The sequence below is a fragment of the Phaseolus vulgaris genome, chromosome 2 (assembly GCF_000499845.2).
Source record: "Phaseolus vulgaris cultivar G19833 chromosome 2, P. vulgaris v2.0, whole genome shotgun sequence".
Lineage (NCBI taxonomy): Eukaryota > Viridiplantae > Streptophyta > Magnoliopsida > Fabales > Fabaceae > Phaseolus > Phaseolus vulgaris.
The window spans coordinates 28,831,861-28,858,434 of record NC_023758.2 but is presented as its reverse complement, the minus strand read 5'-3'; the positions used below and the strand labels follow the sequence as shown (position 1 = coordinate 28,858,434).

Genomic DNA, 26,574 nt, shown 5'->3' with positions numbered 1-26,574 from the left:
CAACTTTTTTTTCTTTTCTCTTACCACCTCATTCTCAATTCTCTCCTTATTTCAAACACAATATTAAACTAAATTACTAATACTACTTTTTTTCTAATAAATTCCTCTATCTCGAAGAAGTGGAGAATGAAGAAGAGATGCACAAAAGAGTTAAAATTTGGTAATCAGTCTAGGTTATAGAGTAACTTTTAAGAAGAGTTAAACACAAATAAGGTATGTTTTTGTCAATATATAATTAACTATTATACAAAGTATTTACTTTATCGTCGGATAACCTTTTACAGGTTTACTCCCGAGTCTTAGAAAGCGAATACGATAAAGAAGGAGAAATAAAAGCGACTGAGATATCAAAGACAATTGTTACAACCAATTGTAAGTATTATCTAAATCTTATCCATTTATACAAGTACAGTTTTTAATATATATATATATATATATATATATATAATTCATATGAGATTATTTATCTCAACAAACATTTAAAACCAACTAGTAACTACTAATGTAGATGTTTTATTGATTAGTAAATTTTTGGGTCATTATACAAATATTTTGAATATAAATAAAATAAAATAATATTTTATTACATTAAATGAATATAAATAACTTAAATAAATATGGAGTTAAAATTAATAAAAAAAAGTATTAAATAAACTGTTAAAACTCGATACGCATCACTTTTTCTAATATGAATCTTAAAATTTAGAATTTTATTTTAAATTAATTTTATTAAAAATTATAATAATTTAAATTTTACTTATATGAAATGGAGAAATATGTTCAATTCAATATTATGTATTAAGATTTAAAATTTAAGTTAAATTAAATTTACAAAGAATATTTGGGGATAAAAAAATATAAACATAAATAAAATATAAATTTATATATATATATGTATCTATATGTACTTATATATAACATTATACTTTTTATTAATTTATATTAATGAAAAAAAGGGTCTTCTCACGCTTACGTCTTTATATTTTTGTATGATAATAAAAAATAACAAATATAGTTAAAAAACTAATATAACTGTTATTACAAAAAAAAAACATAAATAGTAAACTCTTAATAAAATATATAAAAAATTGTTATAAAGGTAATAAATTCTTATTAATTATAAGAATTATATGATAACAAATTCCATCTTTCATTATGACTATTCATTATGATAGTTTATTTAGATAATGAAAACTGATTTTTTTTTTAAAATACCAAAACAGTAAAATATATATAAACGAAAAATAAGTTAATAAAATGAATCAATATTATTAACTGATAATATTAATTTATTTTAATTTTTATTTATTTAAAAAATGGAAAAAATAAATGAAAAAAAGGTTGAAAGATTCATTTGCTTCCAGTGATAAAAAAAAACAAAAAAAGTAAAGAAACAAAAAAGAAGAGGCACATAATTATTTGAAAAACACAAAATTAATAAAAAATATGAATGTAAATCTTTTCACAAAGAAAAAAAGATTGGACAGAAAACATAATTTATTATAATAAAATAAATATTTAAAATAATATTATTAAAAGTAAATAAAAATAAAAATATTTAATTTGTTCTTATTTTCACTCATATCACTGAGTCCAAATAATTTTTTTTCATTCTTTCACTTTTCATCTCTTTACTCTCTTTTTTTTTTTATCTCTAATCTTCAATCGAAATAAAGCAGAATGGATTAAATGTGATGGGAGATAAGAAGTCATTAATAGAACATAAATGAAGTAATTAAATTGTGTGGGAGTTGATTTCATCATGATGATTAATTTAAAGTGGTGATGGCTTCATGATGATATCCCCATTTTTTCTATATAATATTGTAGTGTATAAATGTCAGAAAAGGATGCTCACAGTGACAGGAAGGTAGAAGGGCAAAAAATTATATATTTGGAGTATATTGATAAGAATTAAAACAAAAAAAATCATATTGATCTTCAATATTTTCATATTGGTGACGTGGTTGACAAATGAAATATTAAAAAACAGATGCTTGTAAATTTGGGAAGATACTTGCTTCTTCAATTTACAAACAGCTCTCCCAGATTAATTAACTGAGACTATGATATAGGGCTAAGGTGGGTGTTAAATGACGTGTAATATGCTAACTGATGTTTGACACAAAAAATTTCCTCATGTTTAACGAATTATTCCTAAAGGAAAAAAAAATAAACTGAGGATAACATAAAAAAATTATAAAGAAAAAAAAACAATATATTATAGAGACTAGAAAAGTATTTAATATCAATATTTATAATTAAACGCATATCAGATTCCTTTGACAGAACCAGTGCCAAGATGAGGGCCAACGATTTTGTCCATTGACATGGTTCCAACTGCTTCACGAGAGAACTATCTATCTCCACAGCTGCAGTAAAATAAAAAGCACCTTCTACTATATCACTCACAACTCAATTATAGAGTATTTGCATATCTGTTAGGAAAATCAAAATCATATTTTAAGCAAAAGGAACAAGAAAAACTTTTCCACTGAAAATCCAAAAATGCCATCAGTCTCTTGCTATCATCGGGCATTGAACTCCTCCAGAAAAACCCAGACATAAACTTGATTTGGATTACTAAAATATCAGCCTGTTTTAACATATAGACATCATGCACCCTAGTTTTTCATTATATACCTTCTTATTTCAGAGGAAACAAACCCTCTATTTTGGAGGAATTAAAACCCTCGTGCATATAAAGTAAAGTTGGCACATTGAGATGCTGAAACAAACTTTACAAAGCACACCGATGAAAGAATCTAACTTAACGTTTTGAATCAGTCAATAAAAGCAAATTATAAAAGCCAGACTAATATTGAAGTATTTTCCCTAAAGGTATTTTATAGGACATTAGTAAACGAATTAAAAAAAAAAAAAAACTACTAAAATATACAACATTTAAAGTTACATACAAATTTCCATATTTTTTATAAACTTTCAATCAACTCGTTGAATTATTTTTACAATGGCAATAATGAAGTCTGAGTTTAGACCCTATGCAACTACTTAAATTCTTCATCGCTAGGCTGACCCTAATACGTTTATTCCTTGACTTCTTAATGGTCATCAAAACCGAAATTAAAATTGCAGAACATTAAAGCAGACCAAACCAAGGATTTTACTAAATCACACGAGTAACATCCAGAAGGTTGGCAAATTTATTCAACTTAAATTTCATGACCATTAAGCTCTCTAGATCATGTGCATCACTGTCTCCTAGGCCCCGGGTCAGGAAATAAATTAATTAAGTAATGATTTAATAAAATAAAAAAACCTAAAGTTATCTTTTAAAACTGATGGTAACCAATTTGATGGATGGATGTTAGCAAAATCAAGTAAACAGGGGTTCTATCAGGGTTTTATCTCTGCAATGAAGATTACTCACTATTAACCATCAAGAAACGGTAAGAAAGAAAAATAATTGCAAAGAGGCATATTGGAAAAAAAAATATTGAAAAAGTTATTTTTATTGGACCTCTCATAGATCAAGATCAGTCTCTCTCACTATTATAATTTTAAGTGAGAATCATAGATGTGCAGTAGTTTTATTGAACTAAAATAAAATACAATCTCCATTTGAATCAACACCCCGCTCCGCCAAAGATAAGGAAACATGAAATGGAAGATGCAGAAGAAATATTCAAAGTCAGACCTAGAAGGAATGCATGATCGTGAAAAGAACACATTAAACAACCCACTCCTATAGTCAGATAGAAAAGAAAGACGTTAACAGTTAAAAACCGGTGAGGCCACAAAACTAACTAATGCTTCTTCTCAATGCATGACATGACACGGAAACTGAGTAATCTATCTTCAGGCTCATGTTCTGGATATTATGCACATGCCCCCCATGAGTTTGCAGGGGAGCAGCATATTCTGAGGTAAATAAAAGTTAATTTAATAAGCAAAAGAATCAGAACATAAGCAGGGTCACCAAGGGATGGTCAAGAACAGATGATAATATGCCTAGTGGTTAAGTAACATCAAATGATTTCCAAATGCTTAACAAAAGAAGAAACAACAAAATCAACATAAATGATTCAGTCAAGTAGTCAGCCATATTATTCTCTCCCTACATACTCCCTTTAAAAGCAGAACTCAAAATTAAAAATGTACTCCTTTATACTTAATAACAAATGGGTAAAACATAAACAGTAACCCCAAGGAAAATCATTTTACCTGAAAACAAGCCCAAAGAAAGATGGAATCAATCTACACAAAATCAGCGTATAATTTTTCTTGGACCTTTAGTGTGGCTCCTTTGTCCCCCAAAAGAGGCAGCTAAAGATCTCCACCAGTATGCCATTAAATCAAATAAGGAACTACTTTAAATAAGAACAATAAAATATGCTGCAGAAGTAAAATATATTTGTAGCAAATCACATGGTAATAACCATAAGAAGTATTTCAAAATACCTTACATAGGAAAAGATAAAAAATTTGAGATGTAAACCACTATATTACAAAAGAAGATGACATACACAACAAATATTGTCTATAATCCTACTTCCTTTTGAGCTACAGATCAGTCTTCCATCTTACAGCTCCTGTCCAACTGTCCAATTGAGTTGTCTGATCTTCAATATATTGTCTAATGTAAAACTTGTCAAAGTAAAAAGGATTGCAACCATTACGGTTGTCAACAAAAGACAAACAAAGAAATGAGAAATGAACACTACAGATAACCAAAAAGAGCTCTTACAACTTGATTGTACATCACATGCCAAAGAACAAGCCTAGGACCTCTTCAGTTAGAAAGAAGCAAACAAGAATTCAGAAGACTAGTGGTCTCTCCACCTGGGACTTGATATGGGAAAAAAGCCTGAAGGAGATAACGGAAACACAAGGCCAGGAGAAGGAGGCGGTTGTGGGCCAGGACCTAAAATCCCTGACTGCCCCATGGATGAGAACGGAAAATTTGGTGTAAGCGGAGATGGGAACTGAATGCCAGGTGACAGAAGAGGATAAGGTGATCGAGGGGATAGCAGATTCATGTAACCAGTTGGAGAAGGCAGGAGGAATTGAGAGGTTGGAGAAAGTAAAGGGGGAGGAGGGCCATTTGCTTGTGGTGAAGGAAGAGTAGGTACTGAAGAGTTAGTAGCATTCATAGGAGGAATGGGACCATTAAATCTTGGGGAAGGGAACATGGGCATGGGAGGATTAGGAAACAAAGCAGACGAGGGAGGGGGATGCGGATGGACATTGCCAGGTACTTGAGGTTGAGGGTAGGGATATAGTTGAGGCTGAACTTGGTTACCCCTTGAACTTGGATCCATTATTGAATTCTGAAGGTAACGCATGTAAGCAGATATAGGTGACTCGGTCGTATTAGACCATATATCCCCAGGAGTAGGCAACGGTTGGCCAAACTGAGCAGGTCTTGGTATGGCATTATTGTGAGGAACTGAATGAGGGGCAGCAGCAGGCACTGGAATCGGCGGGGGCATGCGAGGCCGATTGATTGGCGTTAACGGGGGAGGTCTAATTTTCTGCAGTCGCATGCTCTGCGGCTTCGGTGGATTGTGTGGTGGTCTAGGTGGATGATCCTGGGAGGGTGATCCAGTAAGCTGCTGAACAATATCCCGAAATTCATTCTTGCTAATGTTGTAAACCTGAGGCTGAGGCTGTTGTCTAGCAGCATTATTAGCAAAATTGGGCTGATGTAAAGGGCTCTTCCTTATATTTTTTCCCATCTTGTTAACACCCAAACTATCATTATGCCTGTTTTTGGAGTTATCCATTTCCAAATCAAACCTTACTACACTCAGAAATCACCACTTGTTCTTCGCTTCAAGCAAACCAAACCAACGCTCATAAGCTTCCAACGACACCCACAACTTCAAAATCCAAACCTAAAGAACCCGGTGAATTTCAACAATTCTAATACACTACATGAACAAAACCAAGCTTGAGCTGTAATCTAAGCATCCTGAAGTCAAGCAAATCTTAAACTCGCAATCGACACCCAAAATTCCCAATTCCTTCTATTCCAATTAAAAACCAATACCACCACCAGCAGCAGCAAAGTTAACCCTAAAGCCGAAGTAAGAGGGAGAAAACATACCCTTTTCGGAGCTTCGCCAGAAATTTGAACGGTTGGAGGACCAGCTTCCGAAAATTCAGCACGGTATCAGATCGAAACTGGAAATTACGAAAGTGGGAGCTCAGAATAAAGGGAAAATGGGTTAACGGAAAGGAAAAGACCCGGAAAAGGTTGTTGAGAAAAAAAAAAAAGCGAAGCTTTGGAGGGAGCAAGACTTATTCAAAAAGTGGAGATGAATTTTGGGAAGTGTGAAATAGAGAAAATGGAAGAAGAAGCATAGAAAACCCTAAGGATGGAGAATAGAAGGAGTTGGGTGAGTGGTCAATGGGGGAACGAACGAATGAAATATAAGGGCATTTTGGGTATATCCAATACGTTTGCAATTTCACGGTGATGTGACTTCCTCCACACAACACAGGCCTATGGGGATACATACAAAGCAATTGGATTTAAATCTAATAAAATTATCATAAAACGTAAAAATACATATATAAGATTATGATTAAATTTGAGTCCTCGTAATTGGTGTTCTAGATAAATAAGTTAATAAATATTTAATATACTATATTAATTAATATTAATGGTATAAAATGAATAATAAATACATTTATATTTTTAAGGTAAAAATTTAAACTTTCTTTTTCGTCCATATATATATATATATATATATATATATATATATATGAATTGGCAGAATGTACTCTATTATGTGTGGGATAACATTCCAAAATATTGCCTTTATATATATTTTTTATAAACGTTTTAAAATAAATAATAATAATGAAATAAGTTTCTTTATCATTTAAATTTAGTTTATACTGTTAAAAACACTTTCATATTAAATTCTAAAAAATATTACTTTTAATTTATGTACAATTTAATTTCTTTTTTATTTTATTTTTTTCTTATAAATGTTTATAGAAATATTTCTATCATTTTTATATAAAAAGATATAATGATTTTTTATATTATCTTCACTGTTTTATATTAAAAGAGGTAAATAAGATTATTTTTAGAAAAGTAGTTTGACATTGAAAAGTTTGTGGAAGTTGGAAAATGGAAAGTTAGTTTGTAATTTGTGATAAGATGAAAAAACACAATAAGAAAGAGTTTAACTGCGTTTTTTTATCAAATTTAAATATTTTCCATAAACTATCTGATTGTAAATATTCAAGTGATCAGAATGTAATTAATTCGTCCAATAAATTTTATCAAGCATAGTAACTTCAATTAATACTTCCGCATTTTCTAATTTGTTTTATCTAATCATTAATCAATATCTCTCGCATATGATGAATTATAACATATGCTACTTAAAATCTTAATTAAAGCACTTAAATAAAAATAATTTTTAAATATATGTATTGATAATAAATGATATCTCATTGGTTAGTGCATATAACAATAACGTATAATATAAAAAAAAAAAAACACAATGATTTATACTAGTTTTTTTTCCAACAAACTACGTACAATTTTCATTAATAAATTAAGTTTTACTAGGCAAACTCATGTTATAAAGTACACTTCGAGTATTCTTTTGACTCGTAGGCACTCCTAACTAATCATGTGAGTATTAGTGACTCTAGTCACTCATGACTTAATGAGTATTCTTTCCCAAACCACTTCTAACTCAATGCGTATTTCTTCGGATAACAAATCACTCCTATTTCAACGAGTACTTTTGAGCACCTAGTCACTCCTAGCTACTCCCTTGGGTATTCTTTACCAACTCACTCTTAGCTCAACAAGTATTATTTGGGTCTCTAGCCATTTCTGACTACTCCCTTAAGTATGGTTTGCCAAACAACTGCTTCTAACTAAGGTATGGAGGTTGATTGTTTACATGATCATCAGATCATGGAATATGTCTATCATGGAGTATTTATGTCTAACGACGAATACAAGGTTAAACTTTCTCTCCTAGTTCATACCATTGTTTTTGCTCTCTGAAAAGGGGTTATGTCTTTCGAAGTATACAATGGATAAACACTATCTCATAGATTAATTGATGAACACTCATATTGTCTTCCATGTAGCTTTTGATGAATCTAAAGGTTTGGCGGGATCTCTACTCTCAGCATTAAGATCTCTATTTTCTTCTTCTTGAAAACTTTGAGGAATACTCAACATTTGAGCAACATTTTGGCACAGTGCAACCTCAACTCTCACTTTCTTCTTCATGATGAAGGACCTCAACTCTCCTAGCCAATTTCTAATAATTGTAATTGTGTATTTAATCAACTAATTTAGTTGATTTTTTATAAATACCCTAAAATTTCAATGTAAATTAATCATTGCATTTACAATTACTAATTTTATAGTGAAATTTATTTGATATTTGATTTTTGGTATGAATTTAGCTAATATATATATACATTAACTCAAAGTAAGAAGATATTATAATACTTGAAATGGATATTTGGCGTGTTTTAAACATTATTTGTGTTAGAAATATACATGTTATAATTATTTAATTATGAAATTCGTGTTTATGAATGATATAACTTGTGTGGTGGAGTACTGCTCAACTAACGCTTAAGTAGTGAGTCATCATTGTATGAATTGCTCAATGTTGATCAAACACCAACATGGATGTTCAAGTAACAAACCATATCACTAATATTATTTGAGAATTATCAAAGGAAGATGTCGATTAAGTTTTCTCTCATAAAATAGGTCACATTAATACGACGAGAAATCGCTTAAGCATTTAAATGTGCACTGATGTTGAAGTTTTAGAATAGATGAGACCATGTAACTACATTAATATCAGTCAAGTGACAATGTGGTCTCTAAAGCGATAAGAAGGAAATGTGCTTGATGATTCTAGAACTTGTTGGATTTTATAACAAATATCATAATTTAAGCATTGAGATTCAAGTGATGAGTGAGTGTTTGAGTGAAGGAGAGACCGAACCAACTCTCTTTATTATAAAGATGATCGTTTAAGTGATGAAAGATTTTTCTAACTGAGAGAGACATCATACCAATCATCTCTCCTTTAGAATCAACGTCACACAAGTTACATGATGTCACTCAAGAGACATTATGTCTCTCAATAGACATGATGTCGCTTAAGTGAAAAAAGACTTTCTTTGTTCATGGAACCAATGTTGCTTAAAGACAAACTTGCTCAAACTATGTGCCTATAGTGGTGAAATATTATTGTGTTAATTTGTATGAATGTGTTTTATCTGTTTGTATGAAGTTGATTACAGTGATAAGATGCATGTAGATGTATATGTAATTATATAATATACTTTATGTTGTGTACTGTATGTATGATGACCTTTTATGAGTGTGTAGTGATTCTTTTGTATGTGTTTGTGATTTATGTGTGTATTATGACCCTTTATTGGTGCGTCGTGAGGGGTACCTTAGATGGTCTCGTGGTCTCAAAGGTTGTGTATTAAATATGAAGTTTACACGAAAAAAAAAATATTGTATACTTCATTGATGATTTTAGAACCTAGATTAAAACACCATGTACCCAGAAACAATCTACACACAAAAAATTGTTGATGGATTATGTCTATAATGAGTACTCAAGTGATAATATATGGTGAAATATACTCAACACCAATATTTTGTATAGCAGTGTGACAAATTATTTTAAATAAAAATTCATATATATTATTGAATAGAAATATTCAATTAGGTTACAATATTTTTTAGTGTTATATATATATATATATATATAAATAAATAAATAAAACGTTACCTCTCATTAAATTTCAATATCATGGTGAATACTGTTTCATATAAATATTTAATCTTTTTATATGCATATTTTAAAATACTGGAACTAAATAACTCTTATGAATGAAATCTTCAGTTTCTTTTTCATGAAAGAGAAGATGGAATGTTGAAACTAAATAACTGTTTTGAATGAATTATTGAGTATAACCATTCAATAATATTTTCAAATATCAATGTATTATGTAAAAAAAATGCATTCACCAAAACGAATATGGTGACCTGATTTATATATAGGATGTTAAGTTTACCATATAATCTAGATAAAAAAAAAGAAAAAAATGTATTAATTTTTATTAATCAATAATTATGTAATGTTTTTAAGTAATATCTCTAAAATGATTTCTGTGATCTCCTTGTTTCTCTGACGTAATAAAAGGTGCTAAAAAAAAGTGGATTATATTATCCTTCTCCATCTCCTAAGATAAAATTTATATTTCTACAAATTAAATGTGCAGTGATTCTATAAAGCTAACACTAGTATGTATATTTTAATTTAAAACTATTCGTATATAAATTATCAAGGACAATTATGAGTTTGTAAAAATTCTATTGCAAGTATAAGAAAGTGTTAAGTTTTCCATACATGTTATTCGTCATAAATAATAATGATAATTTTTATAAAGTATAATAAATAATGATAAATTTTACAAATCATAAAAATGTTAAAAAGTAAATGGGGTGAGAGAGGCTCGAACTCTCGACCTCAGGATCACTCAGAAGCTATGAGACCTACGCGCTAGCCAACTGCGCCACCACCCCACTTTGCTATTTTGAATCAAATATTACTTTTAAAACTATTACTTATACCTGTAACTTCACTTCCTGGAAACTCTGTGTCCTGAACAAGACTAACTTTGCGTGTTTAGTCATATTTTCTTCTGTCTTTGACGAACCTAAACAAACACAACTACTCATTCCTGACCGTTTCTAACACTTGTTCTTCTGCTGTCATTTCGGCGGTTTCTTTCCGAGTGGATCTTTACACACCAAGGTAATTAACTCAACTACTTTCTCTTCTGCATTTTCTTCCACCTTTCAGTCACTCTTTCAATAACCATTTCACCTAGGAATCTCAAAGCTCAAAGCTTCTATGTTGCAGAGCCACGTGTTCCATACCCATGGTTGTGTGTTTTAAAATCTATTCTGCAATCTGATTTGAGGATGCCACCCATGTCACTTTAACCCCTCTTGATGACTAAATTTAGAGGGTTCAATTGCAATCTATTTAGCTGCATAACCCCTTGACTATAACCGTGTTGTTACTAATTAAAGTTTCCATTTTTCTTGAATGTTTTTTTCCCGGTGCCACATTATACTGTTACTAGGATAGTTTATAGTTCACACCATTTGACTCAGATTCTTTGTTTTTTATGATCTGGGTTTGTGATAGTTTACTTGTTGATTATTGAAATGTACGGAATGCATTCTGTGATTTTTTTTTAAGAAACCGACCCGTTGGAGCTGCATCCCAAGTGGCACTACGTGTTAGGAATTGTACTGTTCAAATTTCTTTGGGATGTTTGGTCTGTTCTCTAGTTAACTCTCATTGTCCCTCGATATAAGTACTTGTGGATCTCCTTTGGAGGAATTGTGGTGGTTGTCATAGTCGTTGTTATGTTATAATACTTAACATGCAGAAAATTGCAAACAAATGCAGCGGATGTGGCTGCAATGACAATCATGAACGGTTAATTTTTAACCTTGCCTCCTTTATAACTGAAAAAGGGGGAAATCTTAAAATTCGTCAACGGTATGTTTGCGGCTTTCCTTATTTACCTGTCCAAGTGTGCCTTGTCTTTACACTTAAATGCCAAACTTTATTTGTATTAGGAAGTCAGTTTAAGCCTAACTCATCTTCTCAAAATCGATTAGTAAGATGAGGTTTATATATTGTAAGTTAGTCTTATCTCTAGACGATGTGAGATTTGTCTCATTTAGATTTATCTCCCCCTCACACGGAGGACATCAATCTTGACTAGGATAGACTCATATTAGGAAGTGAATTTAAGCTTAACATATCCTCAGAAAACCGGCTTACTAAGGTGAGATTTCCCCCATTTATATATTAAATTGGTCATATTTATAGTTGATGTGGGATTTCGAACACACACCTTCACACTGAGGATATCAAGTGGGAATCCGGGGGGCAAACAAATCTTGACTAAAATAAACTTTTAATGACTTTGATACCATATTAGAAGTGAATTTAAGCCCAACTGATCATCACAAAACTAGATGAGTAAGGTGAGATATATCCCCATTTATATATTGTAAATTGTTCATATCAATGTGGGATCTCCAACAATTTGTTTGTTTTTTGTATATTTTATGTCTGATGAAAGCCTCTATGGAAAAGATGAGTGGTTGATGAGCTATGAAGATCTCATATCAGCTGAGTGTATGACTAGAATTTTCTTTATAATAACCTTGGCAATATTTTGTCCTTGAGCTGTTATTTCTGGCTGAATTAGGTCTAGTCCATTCTCATCTAATACAAGCTTTTGAAAGTATTTCAATTTTGCCATGGTTAACTTATGTTTGGTTAAGAAGAAAATAGTGTGGAAGGAGGGGAAAGGAGGGAAGAGTGACAAGCACCAGAATTGGAGCTGTTTGGTAGCGTAGCATGGAAAGGGCAATGAAATACTCAAAAAAGCAGTGGATCCCACAACTTTGAAGTTCCATGCTCAATAGTGAAGATTTGCATGCAATCTTTGGTGTTACACATACGATCAGACAATAGGTAGTCAAAGGCAAAAGCACCCTTAAGGCACTAGAGGGGTTTTAAAACCTTGAAGCAAGGGGTGTTAGAAAGTACGTGCCATACTAAAGAAAGGCATATTAACATTAGAAAAAGAAAACAGTAAAATATCTTGCTGTTTTAGTATTTTGCATTGGTTTTCATAAATAGTAATTACCAAGCATAAAATTCGTTGTAAAAATAGTTACTTATTTTACAAAAGGTATTTGCTGCTAAAAGACCCAAAGACTAACAGTTAGAAAATTAGGTGGCTAGTTTTAAGTTCTTTTAATATTCTGATTATTTGCACCTTTTAGCATCACAATTGGCCAGTTAGATGACTAGATTTCATTAATATTATCAAATATGCTTCCAAAGTCATGGTTTGTATGACTCTTTTGGTGTTGTGTGCCTTTTCATGCCTTTAACTCCCTTTGATGGGAAGTTAAGAAAGTTACATAAAAAGAGGGATGAAAGATATTAAAGTCAAGAGAATCATCGTTTACATTTTGGGCAGGATAGTTTTTGCATTTTTGTTTTCTAATTTTGTGGTTGTTTACTTAGTTTTGTTTTTGTTTTATTCCATGTTTCCAATAAACAATTTTTTTATTGACATTTCTTTGCCATTTATAACTTGTGCATTTCTTTAAAATTTCACCCTATTCATTTTGCTTGAGGTTATTGATGGTGCTCTGCCAGAAAAGTGGCCTTTCAGTGAAGTACAGAAATAGACTAAAAGGCTTGCTCGCTCTAATAAAAGTATCACATGCATGCATCACAAAGAATTATTTTCTAGATTCTTTTGTAAACTGAATTGAATACTGCAGATGCTAGTCCTAATCTGAAAATGGAAAACAATCAAAGAGCTGGTGGTACACAAGATAGTTCAATAATGAAATCTGTTGATCAAAGAGTACGCTCTAAGGGGCGTAATGACATAACGACTCGTCGTCTGAAGAATCGAGAGAGGCAACGAAGGTATAGGGCACGGAAGCGGCTAGAAGCTGAAACAAAGAAGTCATTTGTTATCGAAGAGACACCATCTGTGACGGTTGAACAACCACCAAATAGGAACCACAACAACTGCATGACCCGCATATATTGTAAGCGAGATTGGAAGAAGGATGCTAGACATGCCCATGTGTTAAAACATCAACAAATGAATAGATCTATTGATCCTCTAACCATAACTAGCATGCCTGGGGTGTCTTGCTTAACCATTGGAAATAAGTCAGAAACAGTGCCAGAGAAGGAAATTCGGTCTGAATCGTCTAGTGTTGTTAGTTCTGAAACTCCTAGAGTGGTGCTGAGTCGAAGAAATTGGAAAGCAGAAGCTAGAAGAAAGAAAAACTAGTTGACTCTTCATTTCTCGTTTTAAAAAGAGTATTTGTCCCTGTGGACTTTCTGTTCTGTGATAGACATTATATAAATGTAAAGAATGCTGGATAACCACCGTTTCATTACTTGGCAGGCTTTGAAATTATGAGCACCACAGAAAATCTGCTTCATTTTCTACGTTATTCATTCATATCTTTCATCACAGACGTAGAAAGGGCATTAAAGAAGATACCTGGCTGACTCTGGTCATTGGTTGATCTTTGGCACAGGGCTAATCAGAAGTTCATCTCCACAGTGAAATGGATTTTTTATGAAATGTTGAGTATGCAGGTAGAGTTTTCAACTTTAGTGCAAAGTATGCTTGAGAAACAAACCATCAATCTATTTATGAATTTGTAATATATAAATCTTGGTTTACAAAATAGGATGATCTTAGAAGTAAATATCATACTTTTTGTCTCTTACAATTCTCACTCATTCATCTTTACAGTTAATGCATTATTGCCATTCCATCTTTTGTTCATAGTAATTGAAACTAAGAACCCAATGAATTGTCAAAGAAACTGGTTGAGTATAGTATCATTTTTGCAATTTGTGTTATTACTATTACAGTGACATTAACACTAATATTACATTTTCTGTATTGTTAACTTTACACCCTATGAATAGAATTCGACATTGAACAGAGAATAAAATACAATTGCCATCTCCAAACTCATTCTCATCCTTTAATAACTTTTCAATTGCATTCATCTAGCCTTTTTTTACTTCAAATAAAAATAATATTCATAATATTTACTAAAATTAAAAACTATTTTTAGAAAATCGTGTAAAAAACTGATAGAACATCCAGACAAATTTTTAGATACTATTTGGAGTCATATCCTTATTCTGCACATTTTTTAAACTCAATATATTAAATTTATGAAATTTACAAATATGCAAAATAAAGTTACTGTTAGGACTCAAATTGTATTATTGTTATACCTACTATAATATTTGAAAAATAAAAGAAGGAAAATTTTCGTATTATAAAATTTTGTTTAAAGTTATATTAATATTAAATTCCTCACAAGTCACGGGTCACCATCTAGTCTTCTTTATTCTTGCTAACTTCTTCTGATCCCATGTAAGATTTCGTGTTAAACCTTAGATCATGGCGGTTATCGATATTCATTTGATACAAATCTTCCTCTTTCACCTTAAAGCACCACAAACATTAGCTCTAGCATTCCAAGGTACACACAGTAGAGAGATGGAATATAAAATGTGATGAATTAATAAATTGAACCACGAAATACAATGAATCCATAGGAGAAATAAGAATCCAAAAACTACCAAGGATGTGAATCATGTATGGTGCAAAAGGAAAGGCTCATAACTTGTACAGTGTGTTTGGAATACCATCATTTAGTAATGTCCCTTGTCTTTACAACATCCCCCATAAAGAAAGTATACAAAAGACAGAAAAGACACAGCAATGAAACAGAACAATAATGTGATCAATCTCAGTGGAACCTCATACTCTGCTGCTCTTGCGTTTCAGTCACATCCTCAAAACTCCAGTTTCTTCTCATTCCACTGCTCCTCACGAGCTTTGGTCCTGAGGATCCAGGATAAGGAACGTCTCCTGTACTATAATTGCGGCGATGATCACCCTTAAGCTTGGCCACAGTACTAACTTTTGGTAGCTCACGTTTTGGTGTTGCTGGTAACTTGTTGCTTGACCAGCTTCTATCAACCTGCTTGCATATTTCCTTGATTTCCTTGAATTCATTTTCTGCAAATAACTCCCCAAAGGAGTCTGTCCTTTGAAGTAGCTGGCTGCAGGTAAGGCAATTGAGACTCATTGTGTTGGTGATTTCTTCTGTCTCAAAAAACCAAAACCTGCTCTTTCTTGTGTTGGTAGGAGTATTGGTGGAATGAAGTGGGGAGGAGGTGAGTTTATATACATTAGGCCAATGGAAATGAAGTGGGATGAAGACATGGTGAAGGGTTGCAAGATTGGATTTGACAATGCAATTGATTAGTACAAGCAAGCTGTTGCTCTATTTTTGCATGGATTCTGACCCAAAACAAAAACAGCTTAGCCATTTTTTTCTAATTGTGGCGTTTGTTGTTGCATGTGCCATTGACCAATGACTCATTCATTCCTGTTGCTGTTGGATAGGTTTCTACTGCAAGGGAGTTATTCTGTCATTCATCACATGGCAAATGTTGTCACCAACTCAAATGTTCTATACACAATAGGCGTGTTTGTGTTTTTGTTACCCCAAAATGGAACTATGTTCAGCTCCCTCTATTTTAGCTGGTTTTAAAATTAACAAAGTTTGTAGCTGTAAATAGTAAACTGATCAATATAGCATATAACAGTTTTTAATATAAGAATGATGAAAATAAGTGTATGTTCTAAACGTATATTTTACTGAAGTAAAAGAAAATTATTATGAAACTGATTATTTATAATATTGTAAAGTAAACAAATTTATGGTTTCTCGCATAATTTATATTGATTTTTTTTTATTAAAATTGGATTTCTTTTGACCTTTGACGGTTTTTATCTTTATTATTTATTCACGCCAATATACCCATTATTAAGCCCATGACGAAAATTTACCATGAGAATAAAACTAGTCAAGTTATTATAGATAAATGATTAAACCTGCTTAGACTTTTTTTTTTCAATTTCTTTATTCCTTTTCTGATGATTTTTTTTTTTTTTTTTGGCTATCTCTCATGAATTACGATTTATCTGATTAGTAAGTCTTTTCTTTTCCTTTTTATACGAAGAGTTCAAATGTTTAAAAAAAATGAACCCAGATAGATGATGGGCCACTATCTTCAACCTGTACTGTAATACGAGATTGGGATAATTTCTTTCTGTACCCCAATAGTTTCTTTCTTCACTCTATAGATCTAGCGAAAAGACTATTTTAACCTTAATGAAAATAATAAGTAACCATAAATCTGTACACCCTTCACCTTCTTCACCCTTGAGCAGGGGCGGAATCCCAAGCACGACCAAGAATATATAGGCATATGGTTGCTTTACCAACTCAAATGATAAATTGTTCGAATTGAAGGAGGATACATAGTAAAATAAACAATGAAAGGATGATAACATTATTGGACATGATGGAGAAAGAATTGAAGAGGAAGAATATGAGGAAGTAAAAGATCTAATTGACGAACAAGATAAAGAGAAGGATGAGAAAAACGAAAATTATAGATCTGAGAAAACAAATGAAGATATGCACTTACTAGAAAATGAAGATCATGACGAAGGTGAAAAAGATACACAATCAAAAAGTGAAAAATATAATAAAAGAGATTGACACATCTAGTCGTTATCATAAGAATGTCAAAAGGCCTAGGTTCTTAATTTGAATTTGAAGGTTTGAAAAAATTAAAAGAGAAAAATGTGGGAAATTCGGAAATGATTTAGAAGAAGAAAATCATCAACTCAAGCAAAATTATTGGCCAGAACTCTAAATGAAGTTCCAAATTTCAAATAACATTTCAAACTGAAAAATGCATATGCATAAAAGTCTGCTACAACGGTCAAATAACGTTATATGAAAATTAATATAAAATCAAATATAACTATAAAAAAAAATACTCAATTTAGTTATTTATAAAAGCAACATATAATCAACTACTTGCTTCATCTAGGTAAAGTTAGTATTTGCAAGTTATTCATATATGTGTTATTGTGAAAAACTTCTTAGAAAATAATTCACACATTTATGTTACCTCTTCTTTATTGAAACATCACCTATGTCTATACTAAGAAAGTATATCAACATTGTTGTAACTTTTGTTGTATCCAACCTCACATACATGCTAAATTGTATCATAATAAGGTTGTGCAGTAATGTTAAAACATCATCGAGAGTAATGATTATTTTATCAATAAGAAGGTAGAAATTGTTAGCCTGTTTGTGCCACTGATGAGAATAAGTTACACTTTAAAGCTTTAATCATGGATTTCTTGGACTGTAATTATGAATAAATCCACTATTTTATTTATGATTCATCCAATAGAATTTATTTTGTCATGCACTAATATTTATGTTAATATTATACTTTTAGTCATAGTAGACAATACAATATTACACAATATATACAATCTAGTGGTTACATAAAGTAGAAGGTTCGACGATACATTTGTTAAGTCTCAAATGAAGAAAACACTTCAAAAACATTGAGTTTAATGAAGAAGAAGGTATAGAAAGAATTTGGTGGGAATAAAATAAATTAGACAATCTGATGAACAGTTTGAAGGGAGTGTCTACTACTACGAGTGAACCCTAATCAAGTAAAAATCTAAGTTGTTTCTCTTAATGAAGAGGAGAAACATAATATAAGTATAAGAATAAGAGAATAAAATCTACAAAATTTCAAAAACAGAATTAGATGCAAATCATATGCAAATATATCAAGAAACAAACCTATAAGTACCATTGTAGGAGTTTTCTTCTGATTACTTTCACTCATTACTTAATCATTCACACTCACAAACTCTTGGTAACTTAAACATCAAAAAATCTTTTACAAATATAACTATCACTCAACTTTCATCATCAAAATTTGACAATCTTTCATAAAAAAAAATTATGAAAAAATTAATTAGTTATACAACTCGATCACCGATCTTATACTACTCCAACTCTTTCTGAGTAAGAATATATAGCTCTTCTCATAATTTAATTATTATGTAGCCTCCTTTTATAAGTTTGTTGCGTTTGGACATGACAAGTTCTCCAATAATACAAATGGTTAGTGCTTCTAAAGTTATAATAATTAAAAGAATAAAACACGGTTATGCTACTTACACGCACATTTCAATCGTGCCGCACATTTCAATTGTTATTTTAGACGGCCGTGGTTAATGTTTTTTTTAGCAGATAACTAATATCATTCAAACATCACAAGTACTTATACGAATATTATTATTACTATTATAAAAGAAAAAGTTAATTAGTTGTACATGCAAAAACCTCATTTTTTTTATCATATTTACATTTTTGTTTAAATTGACAACAGATCATATTAGTATACCTACAAATAAAAATTCCACTCAAGGTCATTGATTTGTAATTTAAAATTAAAATTTGAGATTTTATTCAGGAATGTATCATGTTTTTAGTATGTTTTATTTCATTTGATCAGTTAGATGTGATAAAAAAAATTTAAGCTAGATCGACGAATCTAATCTAAATTTACTTTATAAAATATGGAATTGATATCTAGTATCAATTTGTTTCATCGTTGTTACTGTAAGCAAGGATGGAAGATGCAATGGTTTTGTATACGTGGAAGAGTTTCTTTATGCTTATTTTTTTATAAGAACAAGAAAAAACTAATTTTATAAGTCCTAATTGAGCATAGTTTATTGTACCAAGCCACCATAGACTTTCTTGTTGAAACACAAATTATATATAGACTACTTTTAACTAAACCATGATTTAGTCCGCAAAAAGTCTTCCATTTCAAACTTCAACGAAGTTTCTTCCTTATTTAATAAATGTAAATTAAATATGATTTTGTTGACTATTTTTTTCTAACCCTCAACTCAATTAATCGATACCATCTAACAAATAACATATATGCCTGCAATTTTAATACTAAAGTTTACTAACAAATTATTTTATTATCTTTAATTTTATTACTAAGAATTTTTCCTGGGCAAAGTTTATTAATTTTTTTTAATAAAGTCATGTTAATTAGTTTATAGCCAACTCCGAAATCATCATAGTATTAAAAAAACATGTGCCTAATTATTAATTTTGATATTAGAGAATATAAGTGGACTGTAGCAGGAAGACAAGAACAGGTATTAATCAGTTTTCCATGGCCATGGGATGTCAGCATTGTAATGACAAAACCAACTTCACGTGGATTTTCTTGAGCTGTTGTTAAAGGAAATATTGAATTAAGTGGCTCATTTGGTGGCATATCATATGTTCTGGTCCACTTCTTTAATTTTGAATCAATTCTTCTCCAATAAACGGTTTCTTTCAAATCAATCATTCATTATGCAAAAGTACCCTTGACGTGATGTAAATTACACACCTTCTATGTTTTAATTGTGTGGTTACAAATATTCATTTGAATCCATTTTATGAACTTGTTCATAATTCAGGTGTTATCATTAAATTTTTAAATTATTTCTGGAGATTCTTAGACACTCTTAGATGTATTCTGAAGTATGATACAAACAATATAGCACAAGTAATCTAGTCGTGATATACATTTTAAGATATCACGAAAATGGAAAATTTATTTTTTTAATTATTATTGGAATTACCATATTAAAAATTAAGATCATATTATATAAATGTAAAGTTTATTTTATAAATTAATTTTATATTTTTAGTTAAAATTAAAGTTAATATGATATTAGAATTTTTTCGGAAAAGTAAAAATAATATACTAAAAATTTATATATATATATATATATTACAAAGTAATATAACTATAACTATAAAAAAAATCGCCAATGTTATATCTTGTTTCTTTTAAATTCTTGTACAATCCTTAATAATTCAATCATAACTAAAAATTTAAGAGAAGTAATAAAAAGAGAAATATTTGATAAATGAGTTTCATTTAATTCTTAAAAAATATAAGAATACGTAAATTAGTTAAAGTATAAGGACTTGGAAAAGAAAAGAAGATATAACTATTCAAATTTCTATATTTCAAACATTACCTCAGTATGTTAAAAAGAAATGCATGAGAAATAATAAAAACTCATGTATCATAAATAAATAATATAATATGAAACTAATACTTTACTCTCACCTGGGACGACAAGATGCAGTTCATTCTCTCTTTTTTCTTCAAAAATAGGACAAAATAAGTGAGACATGAGTAAAAACAATGAATTTTTGTTTTCCTTATTTTTTTTTCTTTCAAAATTAGAATAGAATAAGTAACTATTAAAGAGAGGACGAACTAAATAGACGAGGAGGGAAAATATAAAAATAAAATCTTAATTTTCTTCTCTATATATTTACTTCTTTTTTTTTAGCATACTTTATAAAATAAATTGGAAATCCTCCTAATTATATTCTCATCTATCTATGACCATATAATTCTAGGAGGGGAAAGACACCCTCTCACACCTATAATCCTGTGCCACTGTTGAGTTTTGAATAATATATTTATAAGAATTCGTAGGATAAATATTAAACTCTTTTCGTAGGTACATTAGTGGAGATAAAAACGTTTCGATAATTTCTATATGACTAAAATTAATGGAATACAAATAAATATATATATATATATATTATCTTTAACTTTTCAATTCGTGTTCCATTTAATTTAATTTCTTTAATTCTTTGCTAAAAAAAAATCTAAGTATTAGTCATATTTTTATAAAGAATGACTTCACTAAATATTATGATTGACTTGTTTGTTAAATAGGATATCGATTTGTATGTTTAGTTTGTTTTCGAATGATTATTGTTTACTTGAATGAATTTACAATAATTATTCTTGTTTGGATCTAGGAATATGTGAAGAAAAACAATCGTGGAAAGGTGAAGAAAGTCTTTTTTTTTCATTAAAAATGCATGAAAGTTAGTTTAGGAAATTTTCAATGCATGAGAAGTTTAGATTACCTAGATAAAATTTTAGAAGGATTATTTGATGAATTATGATTTTGATTTTGTAAAAGCCATTAAAAAGAAAAGATTTCAAGATTATAACTCAAGATAAAAATCTATGAATTAGAAAGAACTTGTGTCACTTATACTCCATTAAATAAGCAAGAGTAGAAAATTTCAACTTAAGAATATAAAAAGTAACTGGTAATCAGAATTTTGTTAATCTCTAAAATAATATTTAATTTAGTTAATATAATAATTAATTAATTTTTATTTTTAAAATTTGTTTTTATTTAATTATTTTTTTAATGTAATAAATGAAAGAAGTGACTTGCCACTTAAAACTCCATCAAGATAAGAACACACATTTTATTCAATTATAATTAAAAATATGAGTATTTGAACTCTCCTTTTATAATGAACGTGGCGGAAAAAATTAACAATTATATTAAAATTGGATATAACAATAACAATTATATAATAAAATTTGTAATTGAAATAATATTTAACATTTATGTAATTTGTAAAAGTATAAAAGAAATAAATAATAAAAATAATATTTAATGGTTGCACAATGGAACTTAGGATGACAGTCACAACACAACTTCTTATAAATAGATGCAACAATATAAAGGTGGTGGTGTGATGAAAATAACCTTTTGAAGATAACAACAACTTGAAAAATGAAGATGGTGGTTGTGACAAGAAAGCAATGGAGGAAAGGAGAAAGTGAAGGAAGAAAGGGAATGGAGGAAGAGGGGAAATGATGGAAGAGGAGAAATGGAAGAAAAAAGGGAAAAGAGAGAATGATGTGGTTTTGACAAATGAACACTAAAGGAAGAAAAGAACAAAAAATAATGCAGAATGAAAATGAACAAAAGTGAGTATATCATAATAATGGGACATACTAGATCAATTTTAGAACAACCAATATGATATGTAACATCATAATTATGAAATTGTCACTACACTATATTTTATATATTTTATAAAAACTAATATAATATTAAGTGTAAATTCATGTTTTTGCATTAATATAGAATCTCAAATTTATTATCGTTACTGAAATTAAGAATCGTTATTATGTTTTGACCATTATTATTTTTGAAGTAATGAAAATCGCATCTAAACATTATGATTAACCTATTTTTTAAAATTAAATGTCAACTCTTAAATATTAATATTTGATGTTAATATGAATATTTGAAACAGGTAAATTAATTTAACTATTTTAATTTTTTTCTTTTGAATTACAGGTTTATTAATATACAAGTCTATTAATTTTTTATCAATAAAAAATAAATAAAATAAAATGAGATAAATCAGGAGTGTCTGAACCCTTATACAAAAATATCTAAACAAACCTTAATAACATTCAATCAACTAGGATTCCGATTGACTTTACAAAACAACAACTAGAGTGACATAGACATGACTAGATAGATATAAACATGATATGAGAACACAAATACATCATCCCTCCAAATGAGTCAAGTTTTCAAAAAAGAAGACAAAATAAAAATCATTTTACATCATTTTCCAACAACTGAAAAAGATCTTTGGTAGCAAGTTGGAGTAAGCCAACCACCCGAGAGCTAGAAAAATCAAAACAAACCAGCGAGATACTACGGAAACCTAATTATTTGCACTAGAACACAACAAAACTTCTAATCTTAAACAAATTGTTAAAAAGCAATCACTGAACATAAACTTTTCAAAAACCTCATATACAACATTAATTCGAGTAAGAGAAATTTGTCATTCTTTTCTTTACCGTAACTCAAAACCAAATTTTCATTTATATCACAGTAAAAACTTTAACCAAATCAACTCGTCCATTCTTAAAAACAACTTTAGTTCTATTATTTTAAATTTTATCTATAACTTCTATCCAAATCCTCCAACATGTAATAGCAGCAAACTTATAGGTTTAAACAACTTGAAATTTATTAACTTATTGAAAACTTTAAAATGAAATAGATTTTTAAATAGACTAACTGGGTGTTTGTTTTTGCGAGTCTTTACATTTTTTATGCAGGTGTGATATAAATGATTAGGTATAGTTTTCACAAAATATTGATGTGATTTTTAGTTTGAATGGTTGTTAGTTTCCAAGCACACTAAATATATCATATTAAACTTGGATCACTAGATTATGAAACATGCTGTGACAAACGTAAATAAAAGCCTAACTAATTTGGCCAACTTCCATGAGAAATTAGTTAAACATTAATTAGATTTAGACTTGCTAATTTTTCTCTGAATATGTATAAATGATTTGATAAAATCGATCGATCGATGCTTTTGACCATTAATTATAAATTGTGAATAAAAAAAATAAAACTGATTGCCTATAATACAGACAAATATTAAGATATTTTCTATTTTTTAATTTATTATTTGTCTACCTCATTAGTCATTACTCTTTTTTTATGTTATGATATAATTTTTTTGTAATCCTTCATGTTTTGTAATCTATCAAACGTGTATTCATAGACTAATATGAATTCTAATTCCTTCTTCTTCATTTTGTGCTTTGTCATTTAAATTCTACACTCCATTTATTCATCTATTTAAATAAATAATATTTATCAAAATTTTATTCACGTTATAAACATGGGACAGCTCTTATTACGTACTTGTTAAAGAGTCATGTGTTGATTGTGTGATAGTCTTTCAACACATGGAAGAACCTAATCACAACTTCAGTTTATCATTAGTATGACATATGAAAAATATATGTATAATGGTAACATTATTTTCTCAATACAGCTCCTATATATGACAATTTATTTGGGTCTACTAAATAACAACTGCAAATTTTATTCTCTGTTTCATGTATTTCATTTTGAAAATAATGAGACTACTTGAAAATAAATTTCAATTAAGAACAGAGAGTTAGTTAAAAAGTATATTATTAACATTCCTTCTAATAATAAATATCTAATAATTTCAATAAATGTCTTATTAACTCTTGGCAAGGGTAGTCTCCTAACTAACTTGTTTTAGTCCACTAAATAATTAGTTACTAAATTTAGAATCTAAATAATTGGTAGTTGAAATATTGATAATTAATTATATACTAATTTAGAAATTATTTATAAAAAATATAAACTAATTTAGAAATTAATAATATCTAAAATAGTCTATAATTTAGTTACTAAACCAACTAATTATTTGCTGTCTCTAAAATTAGTTTATATTTAATGATTTTTTTTAATGGTCTAACGGATCTCTATTAGATGACAAAAGAGGATTTTTTTTTTTTAAAATGATTAAAAGGAATTGACTTACTTAACCTTGTACTTTACCGTTTTAAAAATTACTCAATTGAAACTATCACTACAAAATCATGAAATAAAAATCAATTTCTATAAACCAAAATAATTAGTTGCAATAATAACTAAATTAGAGACCATTTTAGAACCTAAAAATAAATTTGGTTTCTAAATTAGTTTATATTATTTTCCATTATTGTTAAATAATTTCTAAATTGGTATCTAATTAGCAACCAAGGTTTTTGCTACCAAATTTAGAAACTAAATAATTGGTAGTTAAAACCTTAGTTGATAATTAGGTACCAATTTAGAAACTATTTAACAATAATAGAAACTAATTTAGAAATCAATTTTTTTTTTAGTTTTTAAAATGGTCTTTATTTTAGTTCCTATTGTAACTAATTATTTTGATCTCTAAAAATTGATTTCTATTTCATGATTTTCTTGTAGTGTATTTTTTTTTAGAAAAATGAAATTATTAATATTGGAGTTGATAAAGTTGTTTATATTTTCAGATTTATTAATATTGTCTCTCTTTTATTTTATTTTTCTTAATTATTTTATATTTTTATTTTAAGTGAAGCAACTCACTCAAATTAGTCTGAATTTCTTGTTTCTTACCAACTAGAAGAGGAAATAGAGAGGTCAAAGCTATCGATACTAATTTGACTCATAAATAAATAAATATATATATATATATATATATATTAATTTGATTTTAATATGAGATGTCTATATTCTACCTATTAAATATATTGAGTGTTTGAAGAGAAATCTAATTATGAATAGAATGATAGATACAACAAACTTTACTAAACTCTCATATGATTTGATAACAAATAGATTTAAATCTAACTATACACTTAACAAATCTTATTATGATATATTGTTATTGTAATATATTTAAAAATAGACTTTAAATTTAGTTAAACTTAAAAAAAATATGTTTTGTAAGATAATATCTCCATTCTCATGTATATGATAATTTTACCTACTATCTTATCTGAAATTAAATTAACTCAGTATTAACATTTCTAATAGCCTCCATGAGGGTACAATTACAAGTCACTTGATGATAATTTTTCTAGCTTTATTAACATTTTGCTCACATGTGATAATTAATTTTTTAATAATTGGCGTGGAACTACCCATTGGTTGCATGCACTCTTAAAGATGATACTGGGACAAATTCTCATCAAGTCATCACAATTGAAAGATTTCGTGGTGATGTAATCCAACATTAGTCTTTGTGCAATATAGGTGATGATAAACACATAAAACAATAATGTGCCTGAATTTCTATCATAAGATATTTAGCCCTATTTTATGGTCATCTTCTACCCTAGGCCTATCTGTAATATCATAGTTTATGACCACTGTCTTTATATAATAAACATCTTGTGAGCTGCTCTTGCCAAATTCAACTAATTTTAATCATTCAAAACATGTTCATCATTCAGCTTGGATCAACACGAAACAAGAAGAACCCCACATGAATTAAATATGATCCACTTCAATGTCATCATATTAAATGAACAAAAACAAGGGAAAAAACGAAGCACCTCAATTTTCTCAGAGCACGCAATCTTTTGCATCAGCTAATAAAAATTTGTCGTTGCTTGACAATGGCGTCTATTCATCTTTAATCCCGAAACAAAAACTAATTTAGTAGTCAAATGGTGGGAACTTTTTTGTATTCTTGTATGTATTATACTGAACATCGATGAGGATAGCTTATCTGTCCATTCTTCTACTGATAGCTACCACTATCTACTCCTTCAATTTAATATAATGTTT

At 29.3% G+C, this 26,574-nt stretch overlaps 3 protein-coding genes, 1 long non-coding RNA gene and 1 other non-coding gene across 5 annotated transcripts; 1 reads left to right on the top strand and 4 right to left on the bottom strand.

Annotated features, from left to right (window-relative positions):
* Window positions 1–2,078: 2,078 nt before the first annotated feature.
* Window positions 2,079–6,372, bottom strand: LOC137811268 (uncharacterized). The gene is made up of 3 exons (XR_011081042.1): window positions 6,071–6,372; window positions 4,186–4,287; window positions 2,079–2,372 (listed from the first exon to the last, which is right to left on the bottom strand). It is a non-coding gene; the product is annotated as an uncharacterized lncRNA (long non-coding RNA).
* Window positions 4,355–6,072, bottom strand: LOC137811267 (protein HAIKU1-like). Its single transcript, XM_068612939.1, has one exon. It carries the CDS (start codon window positions 5,745–5,747, stop codon window positions 4,788–4,790), a length of 960 nt encoding a protein of 319 aa, XP_068469040.1. The 5' UTR covers window positions 5,748–6,072; the 3' UTR covers window positions 4,355–4,787.
* Window positions 6,373–10,485: 4,113 nt separating the features above from the next.
* TRNAM-CAU (transfer RNA methionine (anticodon CAU)) lies at window positions 10,486–10,570 on the bottom strand. Its single transcript is given in 2 exon segments — window positions 10,486–10,521; window positions 10,533–10,570. It is a non-coding gene; the product is annotated as a tRNA-Met (tRNA).
* Window positions 10,571–10,660: 90 nt separating this feature from the next.
* On the top strand, window positions 10,661–14,353 carry LOC137811265 (uncharacterized). The gene is made up of 2 exons (XM_068612938.1): window positions 10,661–10,802; window positions 13,376–14,353. The coding sequence occupies exon 2, from the start codon at window positions 13,396–13,398 to the stop codon at window positions 13,900–13,902; it is 507 nt and encodes a 168-aa protein (XP_068469039.1). The 5' UTR covers window positions 10,661–10,802; window positions 13,376–13,395; the 3' UTR covers window positions 13,903–14,353.
* A 1,041-nt stretch (window positions 14,354–15,394) lies between these two features.
* Window positions 15,395–15,736, bottom strand: LOC137809321 (uncharacterized). The gene has a single exon (XM_068610449.1). It carries the CDS (start codon window positions 15,734–15,736, stop codon window positions 15,395–15,397), a length of 342 nt encoding a protein of 113 aa, XP_068466550.1.
* Window positions 15,737–26,574: the final 10,838 nt, after the last annotated feature.